Source organism: Corylus avellana, chromosome ca4 (genome assembly GCF_901000735.1).
Source record: "Corylus avellana chromosome ca4, CavTom2PMs-1.0".
NCBI lineage: Eukaryota > Viridiplantae > Streptophyta > Magnoliopsida > Fagales > Betulaceae > Corylus > Corylus avellana.
Window position 1 is genome coordinate 25832153 of NC_081544.1, and position 24806 is coordinate 25856958.

Sequence of the window (24806 nt, forward strand, 5' to 3'; positions counted from 1 at the left end):
TCAAGTGCACGGTGGGTTTGAGCCACCAGATGGCCAGTTGCGATGGAGGATGTCTACCTTGGTAAGAGTAGTCCAACTTGTGAAAATAGTCGAGTGCCTAGCGATTTGTTTAGAAACATCTACTATATCCATCGTATCATGGAACAAGACCTAATTGAGAGAGCCATAGAAGGTAATTGTTTCCATCGAGCTTGATTGAAATGAACTGAGTAAAATTTGGAAGAGTGAAAGGGGAAGCAGAAGCTAGAGGTTGATCATGTTGATGCAACCATGGAAAGAATTAACCGTGTTGTCCTAAAGAGACTATTGATACCATTAAGAAATTATTGACGAATTGGTTTTGGTTAACTTAGCAAAACTCAAAATGTTATCATTAATTTATACCGTTAAATACAAGAATTTGTATCACCACAGCGGGGTCTAGTGGTGACCCCTCCATGGGTCACCAGATCGTGGGTCTATATATTGACCTACGAGTCATAAGGCATGGGTCTGGTGACCTACCAAACCATTCTTCTTTTTTTAAAAGGGTAATTTGAGAATTTCACACTCATCTATTAGGATTTAACAAAAAATTCGAACGGAGTAGTGACATTACAAAAAATTAAAAGATTAATACACTAAATTAAGAGTTTTTGAACTTTAAAAAAAAATTACAAAGTGATGAAAGTTTAGAGGGTTAAGTAACGTTTTTTCACATATATATATATATATCAAACAAATAGTTTAAACGGTTACATCTGTATTGTGAAAGAGTTATGAAATAAAAATGTATTTACTGCTGATTCATACTAAAATTTGCTGGTCGTATCGTATGTTACAGTTTTTTTTTTTTTTTGCTATTGTTTCAATTCAATATATCTGGTTTTAGGTTTAATATTCCAAAATAGAAAAAGAAAAAATGAGATCAACATATTGGAGATAATGATTGATTAATTTTGGTAACGTTGGGCTCTGAAATCGTTATGGTCCAAGAAGAAAATCCCCCCTCAGTCCGATCTGCATGCTTTCTCTTTTATTACATGTTAAATCAGGTTTTTTTTTTTTTTTTTTTTTTTTTTTTTTTTTTTTTTTCTTTATGCTTGTGTTATCCAAAAGGCAAGGTGAAGTTAAGATGCAATTTTTGCAGTAATGACACCCTTAAAGGAAAAATATATATAAAAATAAATAAAAAATAAAAGAAGAAAAATAGTGGCACTGTTTGCTAGAGTGTAAAGGGGTATGTAATCACTCAAACAACCTTAAAGCACCTGATCAATAAGCTAAGAGAATGGGATCTTAGGCATGATGGTTAGATGATCCTAAACTTCAGTTCAATCAACCATATGTATTCAAATAAAAAAGAGAAAGAAAATAATCCAAAAACTCATGGATTACAATTGGTCAAACTTTTTCATTTTCCATTAAAATACTTGTCCTTTATTATCTGAACTAAAATCATGGCAACCCATAGAATGCTCTCTCTCTAATTTGCACCTCAAACTAGTGTATATGCATGTTACTTTGATAAGCTTTTTATATGTTTGAGGAAGTGGAATTTGGAGTACTTTTCATCTCAAACTTGTTTAAATCTCTGCCTTGTTATGGGGTCCCCGTTGATAGACCAGTTTAAAAGGCAAGCATCTTCTTTTCTACAAGAGAAATACAAAACTGCTAGGCTCACCTTCACTGATGTTACTGAATCTGAACTGTAAGTCTTTTTCTCTTATTAATTGTCAATTAATATTTGCTGTTTAATTTCTCTATCATTCATCTTGATTTTCTTTTATCAAGGTTGGCTGAAGAAGTAACAACTAATGATCCATGTAGCCCTGATGCTAGAACAATGACTAGAATAGCTGAAGCATCTTTTGGGATAGATGATTATTGGAGAATTGTTGATATTCTTCATAGGAGGTTAGTGATCTGCCTTACTTCTTTTTTTCTTTCCCCCAAAAGAGTATATAATTTATTGAAAATTAATATATATATCTTGCTATCTTTATTGACACACATACACATAAGAAGACCCCCATTGCTAGTAATACATAAATCTTGCAGGTTGTATAGCATTGACTGGAAGCGATGGAGACAATCCTACAATTCACTGGTATTTCTTGAGTTCTTACTAACCCATGGTCCTGAAGATTTTGCTGCAGAATTTCAGTGTGATACTTTTGTTATTCAGGAGCTTGGAACATTTAACCACACAGATGAAAAGGGGTAATTAATTCTCAAAAAAATCTCTGCTAAAATGCGAAAAGATCACAATATATCATGATCATATGCTTTTTTGCTTTTTATATTTATAAATCCAGTTTCCTTGTGATTAATATGTTAGGTTCAACTGGGGTGTCAGAATGAAAAAGAAATCAGACGAAATACTTAAGCTCTTGGGAGGAGGGGAGAAACTCAAAGAAGCTCGTTTAAAAGCTCTCAAAGTAACAAGAGAAATCCAAGGATTTGGAGGGTCAATGACTTCATCTCCGAATTCATCATCCTCTGAAGCATCAACCTTTTCATCATTTCTCTCATGTTCCACCACAACTACTCCCACCTGGAATGATATAAATGAGCTAAACAAATTTCAACTGCCCTTTCTTGAGAAAGAATCTCCGGAAAGTACTAATTTCTCAGCTAAAAACAAGAATGTTGAAGGATCACACCTCTGGGATTGTCCTGAAATCCAAGAAACAGGCTCTTTACTTGATCCTGAAGATGTAGGTGGTGGAAAAACAGATGGTGTTATCAGTGGAATTTGCTCAAAGCTTGTTGGCATTAGTCCTTCAAAAGGTTATAATAATGGCGAGAAAGTTGGATTTAGGAGTGTTTCTGATGCTGGGAGGACGATGAAGAAAAAGTATGATCGCCAGCATTCACTTTGGTATTGATAGAATCATGTCAATAAATATAAATAATAACTTTTTGGTTTGGATTTAACGGTGCACATAAGTGACACCATATGTTTCCAAGTGATAGCTCAATTAACTGTAGATTATGCATTGAGAAGCAAAGCTCACTAGTCCAAATCATTTCCCTTTATGCGGACATGCCCAAAAAAAAAAAAAAAAAAAAAAAAAGTGGCACTATATATAAGACAAAGCTTTGTTGTTAAATGTTTTTTCGTTCTCTTTTTTATTCAAAACAAAAACATTAACAAATACTTAGTGCTACATATGCTTTCTGTTTTTTTATCAATGCCCATCTTATTGCTGTTAATTAACATCACCAATGCCATGTGAGATAGGCTTGCAATCTTTAGCTCACAACTGCCAAGAAACTTCTTCATTTCAAATAAAATAGATAATATATATTTCATGGTTAGGATTTAAAGTTAATGCTTTTAACGGTATACATGATTTCACATTATTTAAATTTTTTAAAAGACATGTAAACATTAACTTCAGATACACCAATTTTAAATTCTGACTTTAAAATGTAGAGAATCTTATTTCAATTGGTAATTCATGGGGGCTAGTACGCATGCTATAGGATCAACTCAGGAGTATGCCCTTCTTTCACCGCACGTGTCATTATGCATGCTTAATTTGATGCGTGTGTATATAAACTTGAAGAGAAATGATCTTCCCCCATCTCCTAACATTTTTCCATTCATCTCTATTTAAAATTGACTCATGTGGGTTCTACGTATCGAATGATAAATTTTTTTTAAAAAAATATGGGTGAAAATAGATAGAAGAATACTAAGAGAGGAAACAGATCTTCTCCTGTTCAAATGAATTGTTGATGAACCAAGCCATGTAAATAAGGGGGTATAATTGTAATTTTATATATTTTTGGACAATTCTACCCTTCCTTTTACATGAACGGGAAACTGGAAAGGATCCAAATAGAGATGGATAGAAGGATAACATTTCTCAAAATGTTCAAACAAAGCCACCCGCATCAAAAGCATGAAAAGTCACCAAAAGAGATCATTTATATCAAGCTGTCATTAAGCTTGTTTGGGCAAAAACAAAAATAAATGTAAGTCAATGTCTTAAACATTAAATTATATATGAAGGGTAATTAAAAGCAAGGTTGCTCATGCATACACCCTAATTCTGTAGTTGAGCTCCTTCAAAAAAAAAAAAAAAATTCTGCAGTTGAGCTGTCAAGATAGTGTATATGGGTGACCAAATTAATTACTCCTCTACCAAAAGTACCAACTCAACCCAACTACTGCCTGATTAAATATTGTCATTCTCTGTCCCTTTCTTTATTTTGCTATTTTATGAAAAAAAAAAAAAAATACTACATACTATACTCTATTACACTCCATCTCACAGTGTCCATCAGCCATTAAATTAACTATTATTATGTACAAAAGAACTGTAACATCAGTCCAATAAAATAAAATTAAGAAGAACGTGTAATATTTAACATTAGTCCTCTATGCAAGATTCATCTCTTTGAGAAGAAGTGGGTTCTTCGTCATTGTCATTTTCGCTTGAGTGATGACAATGGGTTTTTTTTTTTTTTTTTTTTTTTTGGTTATTTATTTACAATGAATAACATATATTATTTGATCATCTTTGGATGCTCAAGGTTTACCTAATCATGCTTTGAGCCGGACAACAATGTTGTAGGACAATTTTTTTGAGGTAATTGTAGGACAACTTTGATAGAATTGCTTTGGAACTTTATGGATACCATTAGTTATAAAAATAAATTATAGGAATTTTCTTATTAAGGACCAGAAGTTTAGAAAGGAGAAAAAAAAAGGTAAACAAACGTGAGCAGCAGGATTCGAACCTGCGCGGGCAGAGCCCACATGATTTCTAGTCATGCCCGATAACCACTCCGGCATGCTCACCAGGTGACTATTTACCTTCTTAAGTTCTATTTTCATAGATTAGCGAGCCACATTATTGACATTTGATGAAAGCTGATTATGCTTTTTAAGTTTAGGAATTGTAGCATGCCATAAAAAATAAGTTTATGGGTGATTAGTGCCATGCATGTGTTGCTATTGGAGTGTGCTTTTTGGCCCAAAGCTTTAAGAATTAAAAACGAAAAACAATTTGTTTTTGCTTTGACCACCACGAGTTACCATTTACTGAACTCATGCTTCACTCAATTCTAGTGTGAAGAAAGACTTGAAGAAAGCATTAATTCTCTTCACAGCAGGCCCACTTGCTTTCTTTTTTCTTCACAATTCGTTAGTTTTCTTTTCTAATTTCTTGACTTTTCAATTTGACATATTCAACTGACTCATATACATTAAATGGTATGATTATTATATAAAATATTTGTAGCATGCTGCATGCATCTCTCAAGTGTGTGTTAGAAAAATTATGGGATAAAAGAGGTAATAATATGAAGGCAAAATAGAATTTGGATTTCAATGCTCTATTGCAACGATGATATATATCTTTACAGTGTATTTTGTCTACTTTCCAAGTGCTAAGGAATTTGACAAATTAGACCTTATCAAGATACAATGAAGCTCAAATGTTATTATACGAGAATACTTTATTTATAGAGTAATAAGAACACAATCTTACGAAGAAAAGAATACAAAAAAATATATATGTCGAAGAATAGAAAGAAGCTATGAGATTATGTGTCTTTGCATAGACTAAATGATCATATTTTTATCGATTTTGGACACGTTTAACGATCCAAATTCATTTGATCCAATGGTCACAAATAGTTAACGTTCAGATTTTGTTTAAAAAAGTAAAAAATGAAAGAGATATAGTATATATATAATTAGCGTACGTAATTAACTACAAGAAAAATAAATATTCATGGTGTTTGCATGGCACGTGACAAGTGTAACATCACGAAGCTATATCCTCATTCACAAGACACGTAACGAATAACGATAACAAAAGTCCAAAAAAAAAAAAAAAAAAAAAAGAAAAAGAAAAAGAAAAAGGTGTGTTATTTATTTATTTATTTTTATTTTTAACCACAAAAAGAATATGAAGGAAATGACAAAAATGGAGGTGTACGTGGCTTAATATTGGTGTAGGGAATAGAAACTGGCCCATGTCTTGAGGTTGGAGAACACAGTCGACCTGTTGCATCTTATTATATAAATACATAAAATTGTAAACCTCTCTCTCTGCTGATAATACTGTGTAATTGATTAGATTAGCATATGGTGGGTTCCATTCAAAGACGTTACAAAGAGGAGAGGAATCAATATATATATACATATATGATACTTTTGGAGGCTAGGCCACTGCTAATGATGCTCATCGAGATTTTTAAAATATATGAGGTCCACTAATTAATTAGTCTCCATCCATTAGTGGGTCTTGGGTGGCAAAATATTTCTTCTCTTCTGATCGAGTGGGTAAAAGTCAAGAAATTCATCCTTGTTTTATTGTTGAAACTATTCTCATTGGGTGACGATTGCCATCGTAGGGTACACTATCTTGATATTTTACTTTAAAGTGTGCATCCAACATTTTTTTTTTCTTTCAAGCAAGCAGCTTAGGTTCAAGATGACATTCCTTATGAATGTTGAAATAATATTTTTGTTAACTAAAAAATGCATGTTATAAGTAAGAATCACTATTTGCTATTATATATAAAATATGTTTAATAAATTGTAAATTATTATATTGTGGAAGAAAATGGTCCGATCGATGGGTATGTTCAATTTCTTTGAAAGATACAAGATAATAAGAGGTGGAGTAACTTCATTCCATCAAATACACAAAATTGAAGGCAGAAGAGTGAAAGCTATTATATGCGGATAAAAAGAACAAGTTTATAGTGTTAAATTATCAGTTATCCCAAAAGCTTAATAAGCTGATAGGAAGATGTAAATTTAATCACTTAATCATTACTTTAACACTCCCTTCATGTGTGAGCTCAAACTCATTTTTAATAGATGAGGCTCAACACGTGAAATATTTAATTTAAATAAAGGGAGAATTGACGAAGTCAAGGTTCGATCCCAAGACTTTTGGCTCTGATAGCATGTTAAATTACCAATTATTCTAAAAGCTTAAACTGATAGGAAGCGGTAAATTTAAAACAAGGCAAAATATCATCTGCAAAATAGAAAAAAAAAAATAATAATCCCTAGAAAGAGGCCCGTTGGAGAGCTTTCAATGGTTAAGTCATTATTTTACTCTTAAAAAAAACACCCAAATAAAGAGAATAGAGAAGATAGAATATGTGTAAATGGGCATGTGTGCCCCTCTTAATATGAAAGACTCTTTGTTCATCACATTTGTTAATTAGATCAGCCGCTTCCAATTCAGTGTTCAAAATCATTTTTAATCGGTTTCTCATTCTTTCTTCCAAATGGATAAATAATAAAAAAATATTCCCATTATAACCCTTTTTCCATATCATTGGAAAAATAAAATGGTGTGTTATTTTTTTTTATTGGATCTGGTTTTTTCTTGTTGATTACTTGGCTATTTTTCATATAAAGGTTGCGTGAATGTGTCTTATTGTAATTATTTATATTCATTCCAAGCTATATATATATATATATCCAACTAGGCAATGGTGCATATTATTATAAACAATAATTATAGTGCCAGCTTTTATACTGTTGAAGGCTTTGAAGAGAGACATTGATGCCCATATGAAGTTTGGTTGTAATGGTAGCAAGCTCCAATTTTTCAATTATTATTTCTATTTGATTTATTATCTGTTCCCTTGGCCTTGTGGTTGTTGAGAAATATAAACAAACTAATTTCTTTTTTAATTTTTATATTTTCAATGTGCATTTTTTTTCAGCTAATTGATAATTATTTGAAAATTGGAGCTGGTATTGCCGTATTGGATAAAACGGTCTATATTTTGTTTGTGAAAGGAAAAGAAACGAGGCAAAAGCTATTTGACTAATTTGCAAGCGCAAATTCGTTGACGGGGACCACGGGCCACCTATTCTCTTGACGTCTACTCGAAGGGAATCCCAGACGTCCCAGTGGAGCACAGAAAGGGACGTTACAAGGGCATGCCGGTCATTTTCGATTGTACCGTTGTACACTAAACGCATAATAACATAAATTAAGGACAAAGAGGGAAGGACGAGAAATCTTCGTTACTTTGACCATCGTCTATATCTCAGCGGAGAGCATTTATTTATTTTTTGAAATGACGGAGAGCATTTATTTATTGCAAATAGTGTCGTAAATAAACCAGTTTGACATCTTGTCTGATATTTGTTCGAGCTCGATATTGTATAGACTCGCTTGTAGGGATGGAGTTAGGAAATTTTATGAGAGGAGGCTAGTCAATTTTTTTTTTTTTTTTTTTTCAGTTCTTTAGAATTTTTTTTATTAAAAAAAAATATATTTTGGTTGTTTTTTATGAAATAAGGACCACCGTAAGAGGATAAAAAAGTGAGCATTTGAAAGTAAAGAGCAAAAAGTGGACATTTGAAAGTAAGGACAAAAAATAAAAAAACTTTTTTTATTTTTTTACTTCTATTTTTATTTTTTTCCTTATTTTTGGGGGACCATGGCCTACCCCAATCCCCCCCTCCCTTCGTCTCTGCCCGCTTGTTATTGTAAAAACTCACTTGATTAGTAAATAATACATACTCGACTTACTCGAGAAAATTCGATAGGAGTTCGTAAGCTCAGCTCGTTTAAAGTTCGATTGGCTCATTTGCCCAACTTGTTAGATCGTTTATATATATATATATATATATATATATATATATATACACACAAATATATATGAACATATTACTAAAAATTAGTTATCTAAATTTAAGTATGCATATTAGTAATTAAGTAATATATGTTATTTAGGTTACTTAATATTTATGTGTCTGTAGTAGTTACAATACTATCTAGTTAGTTCATAAACTATCATATGATCTAGTTACTTAATATTTAATAGCCTAGCTTGAGTTAAGCCTAGCTCGAATAACATTCTCAACAGACCAGAGCTTTCGACGAACCAGTCTTGAATACATATTTCATAGCTCAACTCGAATAATCATCTTCGTAAATGAACCAGTCTTAAAATCTTAAAGCTCTACTTGGCTCGATTACAGCCCTAATGGCAAATATTTAAAATTGATGTATTTAATCATGCATATAATTTTTTCACCCCACCTGCAATTATGCCTCCCTTTCACATTTTTTATTAGAATGACGAATTTCTCAAGTGACCAAAACTCATCTTCTTAATGGTCAAAATTAGAAATTCATATCAATGCCAAAACTCAGATAAGTAGGAGACAAATTTTCTTTTGAAGTTGCCATGCATACAATGCTTGAATCCAAAAATTATGTTGATGTTCCACCCTTTAGGGCACTACGTGTAGCTTCACCAAAATTACTTTTTGGTTATTTTTAGTGAGATAATTTGGTGAAAAATGGCTAAAAATTCTCATTTTCAGCTTCACCACTTTGATAGAAAAAACAAATAGTGAGTGAACAGTTTTCACTATTTATAGTGAGTACTATTCACTTACCAATTGAATTAAAAAAAAAAAAAAAAGATTTTTCTCTCCCATTTTTTCTTTTATGTTTATTTTTCTTCCTTTAATAGTTAAAGAAATAATAAATAATTTTTTGAAAAATAGTATTTAAATGAAATAATGAAAGTGAATTGTTAAAATAGTGAGACTGGATGCTTTAAAAAAGTGAGCAATTAAAATATAAAAAAGAAATATACTTTTGATTATTTTGATGAGTAAAATTTGGTGAGACTGCTAATAATGTTCTTACAATCGAAAGAAATCCCAAAAACTGTCAATCAAGTTGGATTGAAGATCTAAAAATGCATTTGGCCTAAGTTGACGTTGGTACTAAATGGTGGTCACCTATAATATGCATGAGATTAATTAATTATTTAACTTATTTTAGATACCCTGTTAGGAAAAGAACAAGAGACACAGCCAATTTATAATGTGACATATATTCTAGTTTTCTTTTTATTTTTGTCCGTGAGCCTATCACTACCTCAACAAACTCATCTATTGCAAATAATGGGAAAAGAGTATCCTGTACGTGACAGAAATCAATACAATTAAAAAGACAACTTAACCAATTTTTAAAATACCCATATATATTAAAAGTGAAATGCTAAGTGTTCTTTTGGTGTTCTCCTAACTGTGATGTGGTTTTTAAAATCACTAATAGATTAAAAAGTCAATAATAATAATCTCAAATTCAACGGTGAATTTAAAAGCTACATCACAATTAAAAAGATACCAAAAAAACATTAGAAAAATATTTAACATTTTTCATATTAAAATAATTTGTACAACCCACGTTAGGCCGGGTGGGTCATAATTTTTTTTTAATTAAGATAATTTTGTAATTTTTTAAATTTTATATAAGCATGAGAATTAATTTACCTATTTAGTATTTACTGTCTAATTTAACCTCAAACATTAACAATGACATTGTAAAATTTTTTAAAATTCAAAATAATATAATTATTATAAATGTGTGATAAAAGTGTTCAGAAAGGTTAAGAAACTTTTTTCTAAAAGGTTTCTAATCCTTTTACGTGGTGAAGTTTCATTACTTTAATTAATTAATTAATTAGTTTATTTCTGAACAAGTTTCATTGTTTTACTAGGGAGTCAATAAGAAACTCCCCACATCAATATCCGACACTACAGTCTACAGTGTTGATATTTTTGACCGTTGGGCAACAGCATTGCCCATGCTGTTTGTCACCTTCACTTTCGATTTCCCAGACTGCCCTTCATCTTTTCCCGTATTATTAATAATATTCACTCCATGCAAGAAAAAAAAAAAAAAAAGTAAATCTATTTGTATCTATCTAGATCCCGGATTAATCTAATGGTTTAGATAAAGACTAATTTCAGGTGTTCAGAATTTATTTATAAATTATTAATACAAAATATAATTAAGTGTATTTATAAAATTTCTGTTGATTTATTTATTTATAATTGATTGAGCAAAAGTTCAGTGTCTCTGGTTGGCATCCTATGACAAAATCTTTACAGATTCTCTTTTCATTTTTTTTTTAATTTTTTTGAAGAAAATGTTATTCTCACTCCCTCTCTCTCTCTGAAACACAGACTGAGTCTCTTCCAATCTGTGTTTGGTGGCCATTGAATGATTGAAAGCTCATCTTTGGGAGCTATGGTTTTCCTCGTTTGGAGTTGTCTGAAACTTTTTCTTTGAGTTGTAAAGGAGGAAAAAACAACCTTATTTCGAAGCAAAAACCTTATATTCATCAACCTGCTTTTCACGTTTTTCACTTCTCTTTTTTTCTGCTACTCTGATCCAACTTTTTCAGCTATTTGATCTTTCTCCGAGAGCAGCAACTGCCTACAGTTTCAGCTTCTCTTTTTGTCCCCTCAGAAATGAAGTCTTCTACTCGGCTCGACTCGGCTGTGTTTCAGCTCACGCCCACTCGAACCAGGTAATCTTCTTTTTGCTTGGTCTGCTTTTCTTTTTTCGTTGTTTTTGATGAATAGCAAGGTAATCTTTTTGAATCAATGACTTATACAGCTTTTCTGGGTTCCTTTCGGTTTGTTTCGAAGCAAGATTTGGATCTGAATCTGTGTGTTTAACATATTTGGATGTTCATATCTTATGGCAATTCTCTGTGCTTTGCAATTTTGTTTTATATATAAATTAGTTTTTGAGTTTTTTTATGGATTGTATACAGCTTCCAACTGTTTATAAATTGGTTATTAGTTTGGCTGAGACTCTGATTTGTAATTTTGGTAGAGCCGTAGAGGAACTATATATGTGCAAGTGTCTTTGGAAACTTTGGCAATTCTGCTGCAGGAACCTAATTTTGGATTTTTGTTAGGTGTGAATTGGTTATATCTGCAAATGGGAAGGAAGAAAAAATAGCTTCGGGTTTGCTGACTCCATTTCTTGCCCACCTGAAATCTGCACAAGAGCAGATGGCCAAGGGGGGTTATTCAATTGTTCTAGAGCCGGAGTCTGGCGGTGATGCGACATGGTTCACAAAGGACACAATAGAAAGGTGTGTACTGTTAAGTTTGTGCGTAATTTGAATTTTGCTCAAGTGTGCTCTGTTCAGCAGTTGGAACTCATAGGTAGAACTAACACGAGTGGTGCACAATATGTGCATTTGAATTTCATTCTGGAAGTAAATTCTTTATTGTTTTTAAAAAGCAAAAATATATATTTTTTCTTTTCTCTCACAAAAAATTGGAGGTGTTCCATATAGCCATCCAAACCATGTCTCATTGGTTACACACGTAATCATAATGCTTTGTGCCTTGTGACTGTTGAGGTTACTATTCACATAGAGCTTGTACAGAACAATTGGTGCTAGCTCAATACATTTTTTCCCCATAAAATTGCATGTTAGAGTAAAATGTTATGATTTCTACAGGTTTGTTCGTTTCGTAAGCACTCCAGAGGTCTTGGAAAGGGTCTACACTACAGAATCAGAGATCTTACAAATTGAGGAGGCAATTGCGATTCAAGGCAACAATGACATGGGGCTGAGTACCGTAAGTAAATTCTATCAGCTGTCTATTATTTTAGTGTCATATTGTCAAAGAAAGGTCAATGTCAGTTGTTTTCTTTCTGTGTGGCAGGTAGAAGATTATCAAGCTAAACCTGTAGAAAGCACTGAAGGTACTGTGGCAAAGGGGAAATGGGTGTATGTTGCACAAATGTTTGTGTTGTGAGATGTTTTAATCTTTTTTTTTTTTTTTTGGCTTCATGATATGCTTTCTTTCTTCTCGTTGGTTTTTTTTATTTTTGGGGTGGGGGTGGGGTTGTGGAGGGGGATGCTGGGGAATTAGTGGGGGATAGGGGGAGGCTGCTTTTTCTTTTCCAGTCTACTCCTCCCTCTCTCTCTCTCTCTCTCCATTTGTACTATTGTCATATTTCAAGGTTTTGTTTTGTGAAGTGTCATTGAGGATTTGTCTCTGTGGGTTTATTCATTTTTTTATTTAGTATTCTAGTAATGAATTCTACATCATTTTCAATCTTTAACAACTTCTGTATTGGTTTTTAACATCCTGCGGTTTGGACAGGCAGCAGGCTGGTGCTTGATACTAATGAGGAGACAGCAATTGTCCTTTACAAAGTAAGCCTGCACTAAGCGCCCCTGACTTATAATTAACATTAGGCCAATTTCTTAATTTTGTTTCTTTTGGTATCTGGCAGCCTGGAGCAAATCCACCTGAAGCAAATGGATCCACCACTCAGGAGGGAAATTCAAAGTATAATCTAATTCTTGCATATTTTTCCTATGACCTCTTAGACCCTACTTATCAATCTTGCTATGATAAATAAAACTATTATAGAAACTAAACTGCTATTTTAGGCTTTTGTATGAACGATCATATATGATATCCATAGATCACTTTGAACTTCAACATTCTTTCATGAGATTTTACATCCTTTAGTTTCTTGCAAGTCTTCTGCATGTGGAAAGTGAATCAGGAATGTCATAAACATGTCTAAGTGCAATAATGCGTACTATTAGAAGCTGAACAAAAAGTCAAATTACGTCATTTACTTTTTCTTCTTCTGTAACATTGATACTCCATTTCTTTGAATTTATATAATTTGTTTTCAGTACCTTCTCCTAAGTAAGATTTTTTGAAAAATCTGCATTAGTGTGCATGGAATTCTATCTATTCCATTCCCATATCAATTCAATATTGGCAAAATGTTTGTTTTTCGAGAGGAACCTCTTTTAGTCAGGAATAATGTTGAATGACTTAAAAAAAAAAGAAGAAGAAGAAGAAAAAGAAGAAGTTATGGGTGGCAACTTTTCATGTCTTGTCTAACTATGAATTGCAATCATCTTAATATATGTCTTGTTTGTCCTCCTGATAACATTTTCACTAGCATTAATTTCATGTATTTTGGTTTGTACTAGAGTTCAACTTTTGAAAGTCCTGGAGACACGCAAAACCGTGCTGCAGAAAGAACAAGGCATGGCCTTTGCACGTGCTGTAGCTGCTGGCTTTGACATTGATCACATGTCACCATTGATGTTATTTGCTGAATGCTTTGGAGCCTCGCGTTTAATGTAAGCATCTTGCTTGTAATTCGCCAAAATATTCATATATTGGGCTCTTTTTCCCTGATGATGTTAAAATTTTCAACATAACAGGGATGCATGTAAAAAATTTATGGAGTTATGGAAAAGAAAGCATGAAACTGGGCAGTGGCTTGAAATTGAAGCAGCTGAAGCAATGTCTAGCAGATCGGACTTCTCTGCCATGAATGCATCAGGCATTATGCTTGCAAATGTGGCCAACAAGCAGAAAGAACATGAGGTGGCCTTAGAAAATAGTGCGAACACAAGTAGTGGCGCAAGTGCAGGTATGGGCTCTTAGCATTAGAGGTGTCCTGCATATACGTAACCACCTTATTATCTTTAGTATTATGATGGAGCGCCTTGTTCTTTTGTTTTCTGAACTGTTTGACTAAAGCACTAACTTTCATTTCTGGAAATAGAGATGTTTTGGTGGTATGTTATCATATGGATGTATGTACTGACATGATGACGTTCAGATTGCTCCAACTAAAGGGTTCATTCGGTATTTGTTTCCATAGACAATGACTTAAGGGTGTAATGATACTTCATTGTTTGGAAGAAAGAAGAGAGCGAGAATAATACTTAATGCGACATGTAAAGAGTAGAAGAATGGAACTAAAACTTTGTCCTTCGTATCACTTATTAAATTAAACAGTGAACCATAAAGTTGGCTAACTTATGGGGCTTATAGCTCTGCATGTTTCTAAGAGCACTCTCAGCAATATCTTATTTTATCTTTTCCAATACCATTGGAATATTATTTCTTTACAAAATGTAATTTTCCTACGTACCCTCACATTTTTTACAAAATCTCAACTGTCCCCAATGAAAGGTAAAGAGGAGAGAGAAGAGATAAATATTTTGTGTTAAAATAATGGATAGGGAAGCTATAGGGTATTTGCCGCATGTGGTTTTTTGGAAAATTTTGAGAAATTTTCCTATATTTAGGGAAGCTGTTGAGAGTGCTATAAAAGGTTCATGGGAAAAATATATATTCTCTAGCAGCTTCCAAAAATTTAAAAAAACTTAAAAAAAGAAAAAAGAAAAAAAGAAAATAAAAAAAAAAGAAAGAAGAAAAGAACCAAGACTGACACTGGTATTGGTGTCAAAATCAATATGAGGCGTTGACGTAGTACTTCAAGACAAATGAACTATGCTACAAATGTTAGTGCCTGAAATGTGACCGAGTGATTTCATGGCTTTCATCGAGTGTTATTCCTCTATTATATCCCATGTGTATTGTCTGTATTGCCTTTTTTTATTTGAGAAATTTTCTATTCATTTGCCCAGATGACAAGCCTCCCACAGATCACAAAGCACCATTAGGCAATCAAGAATATTTTCAAGGACAATTTCCACATCATATGTTCCCTCCCTGGCCTGTTCATTCTCCTCCAGGTGCACCTCCAGTCTATCAAGCATATCCCATGCAAGGCATGCCTTACTATCAGAACTATCCCGGAAACGGCCAATATTTTCAGCCACCATATCCATCAGTGTTGGACCCTAGACTTAGTGCTGATCCAAGAATGGGGAGAAGGCATTCTATGGATAGTCGGGAGAGCACTACTGAATTAGAAAATTGGGAGATGGATGCTTCAAAAACAAGACCGCAAGATGAACTGGAGTTGGAGAAAGAAGCTTCACAAAATCGAGAATCATGGAAGAAGGCTAGCCGATCAGGTAAAAAGCAATCAGGGATGGTTGTCATTCGGAACATTAATTACATAACATCAAAGAGACAGAACTCTTCTGGTAGTGAATCACAATCGGCTTCTGATTCTGAAACTGATGAGGAAGGTGGAGATTTACATATGGACTCTCAGAGATCTTTCAAGAGAAAAGGGAGTCGTACAAAATCCATGGATAAATTGAATTCAAACGATAAGGAAGAAATGGCACATGGGAAGGACGCAGATGGTGGACACTGGCAGGCATTCCAAAACTTTTTACTGAGAGATGCTGATGAGGACAAACGTGGAGTTGACCATGGCATGTTTGCGATGGAAAAGGAGGTTCAGCTGAAAAGGCGGCAAAAACCTGTAGGTGATGATCCTTTGGTTTTTAGTGGGCCAGGTAAGGGTGAAATGCAAGAAGTTGCTATGGATGATATGCATACAATTAGTGGAAACGTTACCTATATGCGCAAGGCATCAAATGATGAATTGTTGATTTCTAGAAGAGATGGTCAGTCTGGTGATGGTAGAAGCTCTAAGGACATACTGCCTACAGAAATAGATGGAAGACGAGGTGGCTATAGGAGAACTGGAAATGATGATTTTATGACACATAGGCAAGAAAGCCAGTCAGGTTATACAAATTCTTCCTTAGATCCACTTGTAAATGGATTTGATCGCGTAACCAATAACAAGAATAAGAGACCATCACATGATATGGATGATGACTCATACATCGTTGCATTAAGGGCAAATTCACTAGACGAAGTTGGGAACAATGACAGAAATGCTATTGACATGGATTCTGAATTCCCATCTGCATCTCAGATGGCAGAGAACTCGTCTAATAAAGTTGGGAGCCAATTCAATTATGAGCTAGATGAATTGAGTTTGATGCCCAGTCGTGGAACAGAAAAGGAGTCAAATGGTTATGACCCTGCTTTAGATTATGAAATGCAAATTCATGCTGGAGATGGTGCTTCACTCCATAAGAAAAATATGGAGGTAGAGATCAAGCAAGGTTCAAAAAAGTCAGACAAGGACCGGAAATCGAGACTTACACCAGATAATTCAGATAAGAAGACTGGGGGGCCAATAAGGAAAGGGAAGCCTTCGAAGTTGAGTCCTTTGGACGAAGCACGAGCACGTGCTGAGAGGCTAAGAACCTTTAAAGCTGATCTTCAGAAAATTAAGAAAGAGAAGGTATTTTGGTTACCATTTACTTTTGGGGATTGTTGGGGGAAAAAAGGTTGCCGGGGGGGCATCAAAAAGTAAAACACTTAGTGGCCACTGATCTAGGCTACAACACATCCATTCATTTTTTCTTACACCTTTTACATCACATAAGTTATATTTTCTATTGGGACGTGTCTATTCCTTTCTTTTTCCGGCTTTGCTCATTTGGGTTGTTGAACAGATAGTTGTATTTTCAACTTTTTTCATTTTCAGGAAGATGAACAAGTAAAACGGCTGGAAGCTTTAAAGATAGAGAGGCAAAAAAGAATTGCTGCTAGAGGGAGTTCAGTTCCAGCTAAGTCACCATTTCCGTCACAGCAAACCAAGAAACAATTGCCAGCAAAACTTTCCCCAAGCACTCACAAAGGATCAAAGTTTAGTGATTTGGAGCCAGGATCATCTTCACCACTGAAAAGGTTCTCCATCAGAACTCCTGTTGGATCCAGTGATTCTGAAGCAGCCTCTAAACCCAGCAGATTGAGTACTGGTAGTCACTCTGCTGGAAATAGGTTAAGCCGCTCAGTGCCATCATTGCCTGAACCAAAGAAAGAGAACAGTGGTGTTACAGCTGATACTAAGGCATCAATGGCTCGAATTAGAAGATTATCAGAGCCTAAAATGAGTAGCAGCCATCACGTCTCTTCAATGAAGTCACGAAGTGCTGAACCAGTATCAAAGACAAAGATATCTGGTGGACCTGAGACCAAGAAAATATCGGCTATTATGAACCATGATAGAAGCAAGGCTGCAACCCTTCCAGAACTGAAGATTAAGACATCCAAAGGACCTGATGGTGCCCGTAGCAAATCAGCAGCTAAAGAGGTGACACAAAAGGTTAATAAAAATAAGTCTTCTACAACTCTTCAAGGTGCTGGACTGAAGAACGGTGAAAATATTTCACATCATAGTGATGGGGATGACAACCCAGTAATTGAAAAGACTGTTCTGATGCTAGAATGCGAGAAGCCCTCCATTCCCATTGTACATGCATTGGAAGAAAATGCGGAGGCACAAAAGGGACAATATGGTAACATTGAGATAGGGAAGAAAGTTGATATTGTGTCAGATTATGCTGCTATACGTGCCCCAGTTTCACCACTTAAGATGGATACAAATGATTATGGGGAACCCTCTGAACACCAATCACAAGAGCGACCCGCCTCATATGAGCAGGTATGGTTGGTCAGAACTGAAGGGGCATTGATCTTTGGTTAACTATTTTTTTCTTTTCTTTAGAACTGTGATGAATATAACATACACCTAACGTTCTATAACAAGTAGGATTGATTTATGTACTCTTGAATGCTGCAATCCTTGCTAGAATAATGTGCTACAATTGAGTGAGATGCACAAGCTTACTTCTGGTTCATCATATCTTGATCTTATTACCATGCTTTCTGTCAATAAAAACATTCAAAGTAATATCGTAACATAGTAATTGCAATTTGCTGATGATAAATGGATTTAATATGCATGCATGTATATTATTATGACAAATGGATATATTATTACTAGTACCAGCATAGCTCTGCGAAACTTTTTGTTCTATGGCTAAACTCAAATAAGCACATTGTCTTACAGTTGATTATATTCTCTAGTTGTAATAATAGCAACCTTGGTACCAAAAAATGCTGCTTTGATATATTTTTGAATTTGTATTTTTATCTCTCTTTCTTTTGCCTCAACCAGAGAATAAAATTCAGAAATATCTTTGAATTGGAAAACATATTTTTAGCTATATTATTCTTTTGGCAAAGAAGAGAATCTCTCTTGATAGTCTGAATTTTCTTTTTAATTCCTTTCATCTATTTAAAAACTTCTGAGGTTAGGTCAAAACAGTTAATGCGGACAAAGAACCTCCAAAGGTTTCTAATATCGGTATCGCTGAAAAACCATATCAAGCCCCCTATGCTCGGGTTTCTTCTTTGAAAGATCCATGTACTGGGAATTCAGAGTATGGCAAAGTAGCACCAAGTAGCTCAGAGATTGTGACAACAGGCACACAGACTGTTAAGGCACTTGTATCTGATTCTAGAAACTTGACTCTAGAAAAGATTCCAGAATCACTGGAGAAGCATCAAGGAAAGGACTCTTCAAAAGGGATTAGACGGCTATTGAAGTTTGGGAGAAAGAGTCATAGCTCAGCTACAGGTGAACGTAATATTGAATCAGATAATGCCAGCGTCAATAGTTCTGAGGCAGATGATTCTGGGGCAAACCATGTTTCTACAAGTGAAGGTAACATGCATGTACTCTTCCCTCCCCTGCACTCTGATGAACAATTTCAAAATGTGCAACTGGCATGCATTTGAACTCTACTGGCTATGGCTAACAAATCACAGTAACACTTAACTTTCAAACAGTGAACAATTTTCTCAGAATCCAAAACAAGTGATTCTATTATGAAAAGGATTACACAAATTGACTGGTGATTCACTTAACTTTCAAACAGTGAACAATTTTCTCAGAATCCAAAACAAGTGATTCTATTATGAAAAGGATTACACAAATTGACTGGTGATTCTCAGACCGTATTGGCAATTTGGTCTTAAATGGGTTCTTGAGCATGGTCTTCTTTTGGGTTTTTGTCTAGACAAATATAAATATTATGTTACTTGGATGCTCTGTATGAATTTTAAATTGTAGTCTTCGCTCCACTGCACCACAATGTAGGATTGCCTATTTTTATTTTTTCAACAAAAATTCAGTTTTGTGTAAAACGTTCTTCTATGCTGACTGTTGATTCGATAAAATTTTGCTTCCCTTGTGCGCATGTATGAAAGGGATTGTGCTTATCTTTTTCACTTGATTCTATTCTTCCTTTTTCCCCCTTTAGGTAACTCAACTTCTTTTATTCATGCCATTTGAATGATTGAGGCCATGTATGTGTAACGCCCCTTATAATATAACCTAGTAAAAGCCATTGCTGAGTGCTACTACTACACCTGGATATTAAATACGTAGCGGAAATTGCTATAATTTTTTTGAAACTATGATGCCAACATAAATAATCACCAGAACTCTGTGCATAAACATCATTTCATTCATTCATACTATAGACATCAACTGTTCAATAATTACTTCTTACATATTATTGCATCATTTGATACATTAGTCATAATATAATGCGTGATGTCTATCAAGCTATATCAAAACTATACAATCAAAGGCCTTATGGAGATCATATCTATCGCCTACTTTGGCTGCTCATCCTGTCTTAGTCCTAAAACAATAATTTTATAGTTGGAAGGTGAGTTCACAATCAATAAATAAACAACTATCCAAATTTGTAATTGAAGTGAGCCCTCATTAAAACATGAAAATGTTCTTGAAACAACAATGCTTTCTCTTTGCATAAAAATTTAACGTGCTATACGGAAAACAACACTTCTTAAAACTCTATACTAATGCTATGTATCAAACAAACTATATCTCTTTTAAATTCTTTAACATACTATGAGCAAAATAGATACTTTCTCTTTGAAACTCTTTACTATACTAGGCATGAATCAAACTCTCTCTCTTTGAAATTCTTTAATATGCTATGAATAAATAACTACTTTCTCTTTGAAACGCAGTAACTATGTACTGTTCTATGCATAAAATACTTTCTCTGTAAAATTTTGTAACTTTGTACTATGTGATGCATAAAATACACTCTGTAAAACACTATAACTATCCCCCTTGGCCTTTGTTCGTACCGTACCCCCATATGATGTAGTGTTGACGCGTCCCTTAGGACCTCTATCATAACTCCCTAAGGCCTCAGGATGTGTGCACTGTGTCGGGAATACTTTCTTGCTTGATCATGACTTTGCATATCCCTTCTTTGCCACGGGTAGCTCACTCAAGAAAGAAACCCTCTATGCGATAGCCCACACTTTCGTGTATCCGTCTTTCAGTGTGGTTGCGTCATGATATCCTTTAGTCTTTTCTCTTTACTATCACACGGTACCGTTGCTATAAACTCTCTGCGACCCACACCTTCGTGTCTCTGTTCTTCAGTGTGGCTAAACTACTACTATTTCTTTTCAATAAACCTTCATACTATATATAGTATGTGCTTATCTTTTTCTTTGTACTAAAACAAATTTCATGTACTCTTCTTTTTCTCTTTCTCAAAATCATGACAAATTAGCTGTGGGTAAAAACCTGCCATAAAAACCAATTTCATAACTTTAGGGCTCATCTCACTTTGCTAGAATACATAACTATCATGCCGATAAAAATAACCCTTCAACGAATAACTCATAAAGTAACATTTCTTTGCATAAATCATAATATCACATCTTACATACATAAATTGTAAAATAGCATTTTAACCTTTTGAAGTGTGTTTACTTATTCTGTTTTGCTGAATTCCCACATTAACTTTTCCTCGTAACGTTTGATTCCAATCTGCAAATTATTTCATAATTAGTCAAGGTTTATCGTTAAACCCTAATCTCTGTTTCACACTAATTAGCTGTGTTTTACTGCCCAAGCTGACTGTCATTTTTGACTGCTAACCGTCATTTTTTCATTGTCATCATCAGTTAACACATTGAAGAATTTGATCTCCCAAGACGAAACTCCCACCGCTGGCACTACTTCGCAAAAGAGTAAGTGCTCAATATGCATGCAACTTACCAAACCTCATTCATTCTTTCTTTCTATCTATATCTTTTTTCCTGCTGTCTGGGTTTGAGATTAAGAATTTTATGTCTGCTTACAGGTTCTCGGTCTTTCTCCTTGTTATCACCCTTCCGTAGCAAGACTAGTGAAAAGAAACTGACATCGTGACATTGTGGATGATATATATGAAGGTGAGAATGCAGCTTGTGTCTTTTGCACTATTTTGGTTGTGAATTTTTACAGATATCATTGTTTTAATGTGAAAAGGCATAATTATTAGTCACCTTGCTGTCAAACTGGTCCTTGTACATCATATTCATATTTCAATGTTTGAATGGTGAATTATTCAGTAGCTCCCTGCGTGAACCGACTAAATCAAACATTAGCTATTAACTTGGTACAATTTTGTTTGATTAATGCTTAGTCTATATGTATCACATGGATGGACAGCACCATCTCTGAATCTGGTATGTGGACTGTGCAGCGGTTGGCACCACAACATGTACATAATGATTTCTTCCTAGTCTTTTCACTGCCACTACATATTGGCCTAGTCTGTCATCAAGCAATATGCAGTAAAACTATTGAGTGTTAAAAAAAAAAATTCTGTTGCAATTTATAAATATGAAAAGGTGTTAGTTAAAGCGAATGATTAAGCAAGAAATTCTGCTTTTGCTCCTCCTATTCAAAGCCTCGTTTGCCAAATACTCAGCAGCTATTCGAGGATCATCTATGTCTCGGATGAGAAGAACAGCCTCTTGGTCATTCATAACCTGCATAAACAAGACAAAAATACGTGGGAAATATGGCAGGAGGAGGACGAAGTGTAAAGAAATGTATAATAAACGCATCTTTACCTCCCATATGCCAGTGCTAGCTAAGATGACAAATTCAGTAGGCGAATCAATTATTTCAGCACCAACAAGAATCTCCGGGCCTTTGGACTGCTTATTGCATGCTATTTTGCCCAAATATTTGCGTACTTGATGCACAGAAACAGAAACAATTATCAGATATTCTGTTTTCGCTTCAAATACTCTTTTATCCCAGTAAATTAATTTAGAGTATGAAAGTGTTCTTCCATACCTGAAACGAGTCTGCGAGACCAATATCTTTTGGCTGATTTTTGGCCCCTGCTGCCTATCTCATGAGCCATAGCAGCTCTGCAGACAACAGCTCTATAGTTTCCCATGGAAGCCATCACAAGATCTCCCGTGTTGATGACCAACACAGATACTGAACCCGCTCGCCATGGCTCATCTGCTTTCTGTGCGTCTCTGATCTTTGCTCTTGCACCATGGTATGCCTTTCTCATTGCCTCTTTGCTCTTTCTCCTTATCTGTGACTGCAAATCACAAATATAACATTCTAAAGCTAAAGAGGGGAAATAAATATTCTAGCCACTCGCGAATCAAACCACATTTTGAATTTGTATTGATAATGGTTGCCATTTCTTTTTCATGATAGTAAGCTTAAAAGGATAGCAATATATAAAATGTTACCTCTTTGGGGTTCCTGTCAAGTAAATGGGATCGCACGTACTTGGTAACTTCATCTCCAACTTGACCCTCGGAAACACCGAAAAACCACAACTGAAGCTCTTCAATTTTCTGTGTGTGTACCACAACTGAGTCAGGCTCAGGTTCAGCTGAACCACTTACAAATGGTTGATCCTCCAAGACATGATACCCATGTAATAATGCAAGCCATGGAGGCATTGGAATCTTCTGCCATCTTTTCTTGCTCCCTCCATCTCCTATCGGAAAGCGGTTTAGCCTGATTCCCTATACAACCCAGTAAATGAGTTACATGTAAAGACCAACCCAGAAAAGAAAATCTTTTGAACTTTAAACATTCTTGAATCAAAAACATCAAGAAAAATCAGTCTTTGTTGCTCGTATGTATATCCATTGCATGTTCTGATGTTAACATTTTCCTTCTCCATATTTCTTTCATTTGGCATGTGAATGTTTCTAACTAACATAAAGAAGAATCAACCAGAACTTCAAAACCCATGAGCTTAAATTATCCGATTGACCAAGAACTCCAAGATAAAAGGCTATTCGTTCTTAAAATAAGAGAGGACAAAAAAAAAAAAAAAACTGGAAAATAACAGGCAGGCTTACCTTGAGCTTGAGATGAAGATCCTTCAGTCTCATGTTTATCCCTGAAATGTGATTAGAGACGCTCCTTGATGAATATACGGCAGTTCAAGAAGATAATCACGAGAGAAGGGTAATCTTTTCAAAATGGAAAAGAAATGAGAGATGGAGTCACAGAAACTTTCTGGGCAAATTGAAGCTTTAGCTTTTCTTGCTTGCTGATATGATGAAGCTGGACCAGTTTGAAGTGAAATCTGAACTCCAAAAAGCTGTTTCAGACTTTTTTCTAGACGTCCTATTTTTGGGTTAACGCGTTGAAAGATAAAATATGAAGGGATTTTCTTTATTTATGCATTAGAAAGAAAAGTGAACATGTAACGGTCATTTTTTCTGGTTTCTGTTAAGGCAGGTAAAGCTAGTCCACCTGTAACTCTTTTTAACTGTTAACATGGAAGATAACGGAAAACTTGCATTCCTCTGTACCTGCCATTGGAGCACATTTTAAGTGCTACTCTACCACCTTACTCCTCCAGCTATGACGGTTACAAGACATTTTTATTTCTCACTTATTTCGTGAGCGTGAGCGTTATTATTGGTTTCTTTGAGACCCTGATTCTAATTTGTGTTTAGTAGATTCATGTACAATTATTATACAACTAGATGATGTGTAGTAAAAATCAGCCGAGCTTTGACATGATAGAAGCTTGATAAATTAAAATGTTGAGTATACATGTGTAAGCGCAAAAAGATTGAGTCCTATATTGAAAAAGTGTAACAAGTTTTTGAGTGATTAATATAGCATAGTTGAGTTCAAATTTATATGCTTAAGCTTTTGGGTTAATTGGTGCCTTAACATGCTATATTATGAGCTCATTAAAACAAAAACTCTCCAAGGTATCAATCTCTTTAACAAGTGATATCAGAGCTGATGATGGTGGAGCGGCGCAAGCACGGACAAAAAGTCTTTGGAGTTATTGGAGTGAGAGGCAAAGGTTCATGACATAGGGGGCTTGTACAAGTGTTTATGAAGTAGGAACAATTGCTCAAAGTATGAGTATAAACGAGGGTCGCTGAAGTAAGGGGCAAAGGTTGTGATCTTGGACGACAGTATAGAGTAAGGGATGGTTCATGACACGGACACAAATGAGAGTTGATGAAGTAGGAACAAAGACGACTCTCTCAAAGGTATCAATCTTCTTTAACAGAAAATACAGTACATCGTCTGTCTCTACATATTACA

The 24806-nt window shown here is 34.7% G+C and overlaps 3 protein-coding genes and 1 non-coding gene across 5 annotated transcripts; 2 read left to right on the forward strand and 2 right to left on the reverse strand.

Annotated features, from left to right (window-relative positions):
- The first annotated feature begins 1583 nt into the window (after nucleotides 1–1583).
- LOC132180053 (epsin-3) lies at nucleotides 1584–2870 on the forward strand. The gene is made up of 4 exons (XM_059592895.1): nucleotides 1584–1690; nucleotides 1774–1896; nucleotides 2041–2202; nucleotides 2321–2870. Exons 1-4 carry the CDS (start codon nucleotides 1584–1586, stop codon nucleotides 2868–2870), a joined length of 942 nt encoding a protein of 313 aa, XP_059448878.1.
- Nucleotides 2871–4713: 1843 nt separating this feature from the next.
- Nucleotides 4714–4795, reverse strand: TRNAS-AGA (transfer RNA serine (anticodon AGA)). Its single transcript has one exon. It is a non-coding gene; the product is annotated as a tRNA-Ser (tRNA).
- Nucleotides 4796–10851: 6056 nt separating this feature from the next.
- LOC132177031 (COP1-interacting protein 7) lies at nucleotides 10852–21816 on the forward strand. 2 transcript variants are annotated; one of them, XM_059589234.1, is made up of 13 exons: nucleotides 10863–11316; nucleotides 11713–11892; nucleotides 12268–12388; nucleotides 12476–12515; nucleotides 12920–12972; nucleotides 13053–13108; nucleotides 13774–13926; nucleotides 14011–14222; nucleotides 15229–16817; nucleotides 17064–18023; nucleotides 18680–19088; nucleotides 21386–21451; nucleotides 21565–21816. In XM_059589234.1, the coding sequence occupies exons 1-13, from the start codon at nucleotides 11258–11260 to the stop codon at nucleotides 21630–21632; spliced, it is 3966 nt and encodes a 1321-aa protein (XP_059445217.1). In that variant the 5' UTR covers nucleotides 10863–11257; the 3' UTR covers nucleotides 21633–21816. The 2 variants fall into 2 exon arrangements, with proteins under 2 accessions (XP_059445218.1, XP_059445217.1); XM_059589235.1 differs by lacking the exons at nucleotides 21386–21451; nucleotides 21565–21816 and having other exon boundaries at nucleotides 10852–11316; nucleotides 18690–18862.
- A 271-nt stretch (nucleotides 21817–22087) lies between these two features.
- LOC132179920 (putative protein phosphatase 2C-like protein 44) lies at nucleotides 22088–23664 on the reverse strand. Its single transcript, XM_059592728.1, has 5 exons — nucleotides 23591–23664; nucleotides 22967–23248; nucleotides 22551–22809; nucleotides 22322–22446; nucleotides 22088–22237 (listed from the first exon to the last, which is right to left on the reverse strand). Exons 1-5 carry the CDS (start codon nucleotides 23621–23623, stop codon nucleotides 22100–22102), a joined length of 837 nt encoding a protein of 278 aa, XP_059448711.1. The 5' UTR covers nucleotides 23624–23664; the 3' UTR covers nucleotides 22088–22099.
- Between the last annotated feature and the right edge of the window lie 1142 nt (nucleotides 23665–24806).

Excerpts from the sequence above, each read along its gene's own strand:
- LOC132180053 (XM_059592895.1), top strand. The coding sequence starts at position 1,584 with ATGGGGTCCCCGTTGATAGACCAGTTTAAAAGGCAAGCATCTTCTTTT. Across the intron at positions 1,897-2,040 it reads GTTGATATTCTTCATAGGAG|GTTGTATAGCATTGACTGGA; the intron begins GTTAGTGATCTG and ends TAAATCTTGCAG. Across the intron at positions 2,203-2,320 it reads AACCACACAGATGAAAAGGG|GTTCAACTGGGGTGTCAGAA; the intron begins GTAATTAATTCT and ends TTAATATGTTAG.
- LOC132177031 (XM_059589234.1), top strand. The coding sequence starts at position 11,258 with ATGAAGTCTTCTACTCGGCTCGACTCGGCTGTGTTTCAGCTCACGCCC. Across the intron at positions 12,516-12,919 it reads ACCTGTAGAAAGCACTGAAG|GCAGCAGGCTGGTGCTTGAT; the intron begins GTACTGTGGCAA and ends CGGTTTGGACAG. Across the intron at positions 13,927-14,010 it reads TTTGGAGCCTCGCGTTTAAT|GGATGCATGTAAAAAATTTA; the intron begins GTAAGCATCTTG and ends TCAACATAACAG.
- LOC132179920 (XM_059592728.1), bottom strand. The coding sequence starts at position 23,623 with ATGAGACTGAAGGATCTTCATCTCAAGCTCAAG. Across the intron at positions 23,249-23,590 it reads ATCTTCATCTCAAGCTCAAG|GGAATCAGGCTAAACCGCTT; the intron begins GTAAGCCTGCCT and ends TGGGTTGTATAG. Across the intron at positions 22,810-22,966 it reads TTGACAGGAACCCCAAAGAG|TCACAGATAAGGAGAAAGAG; the intron begins GTAACATTTTAT and ends TGTGATTTGCAG.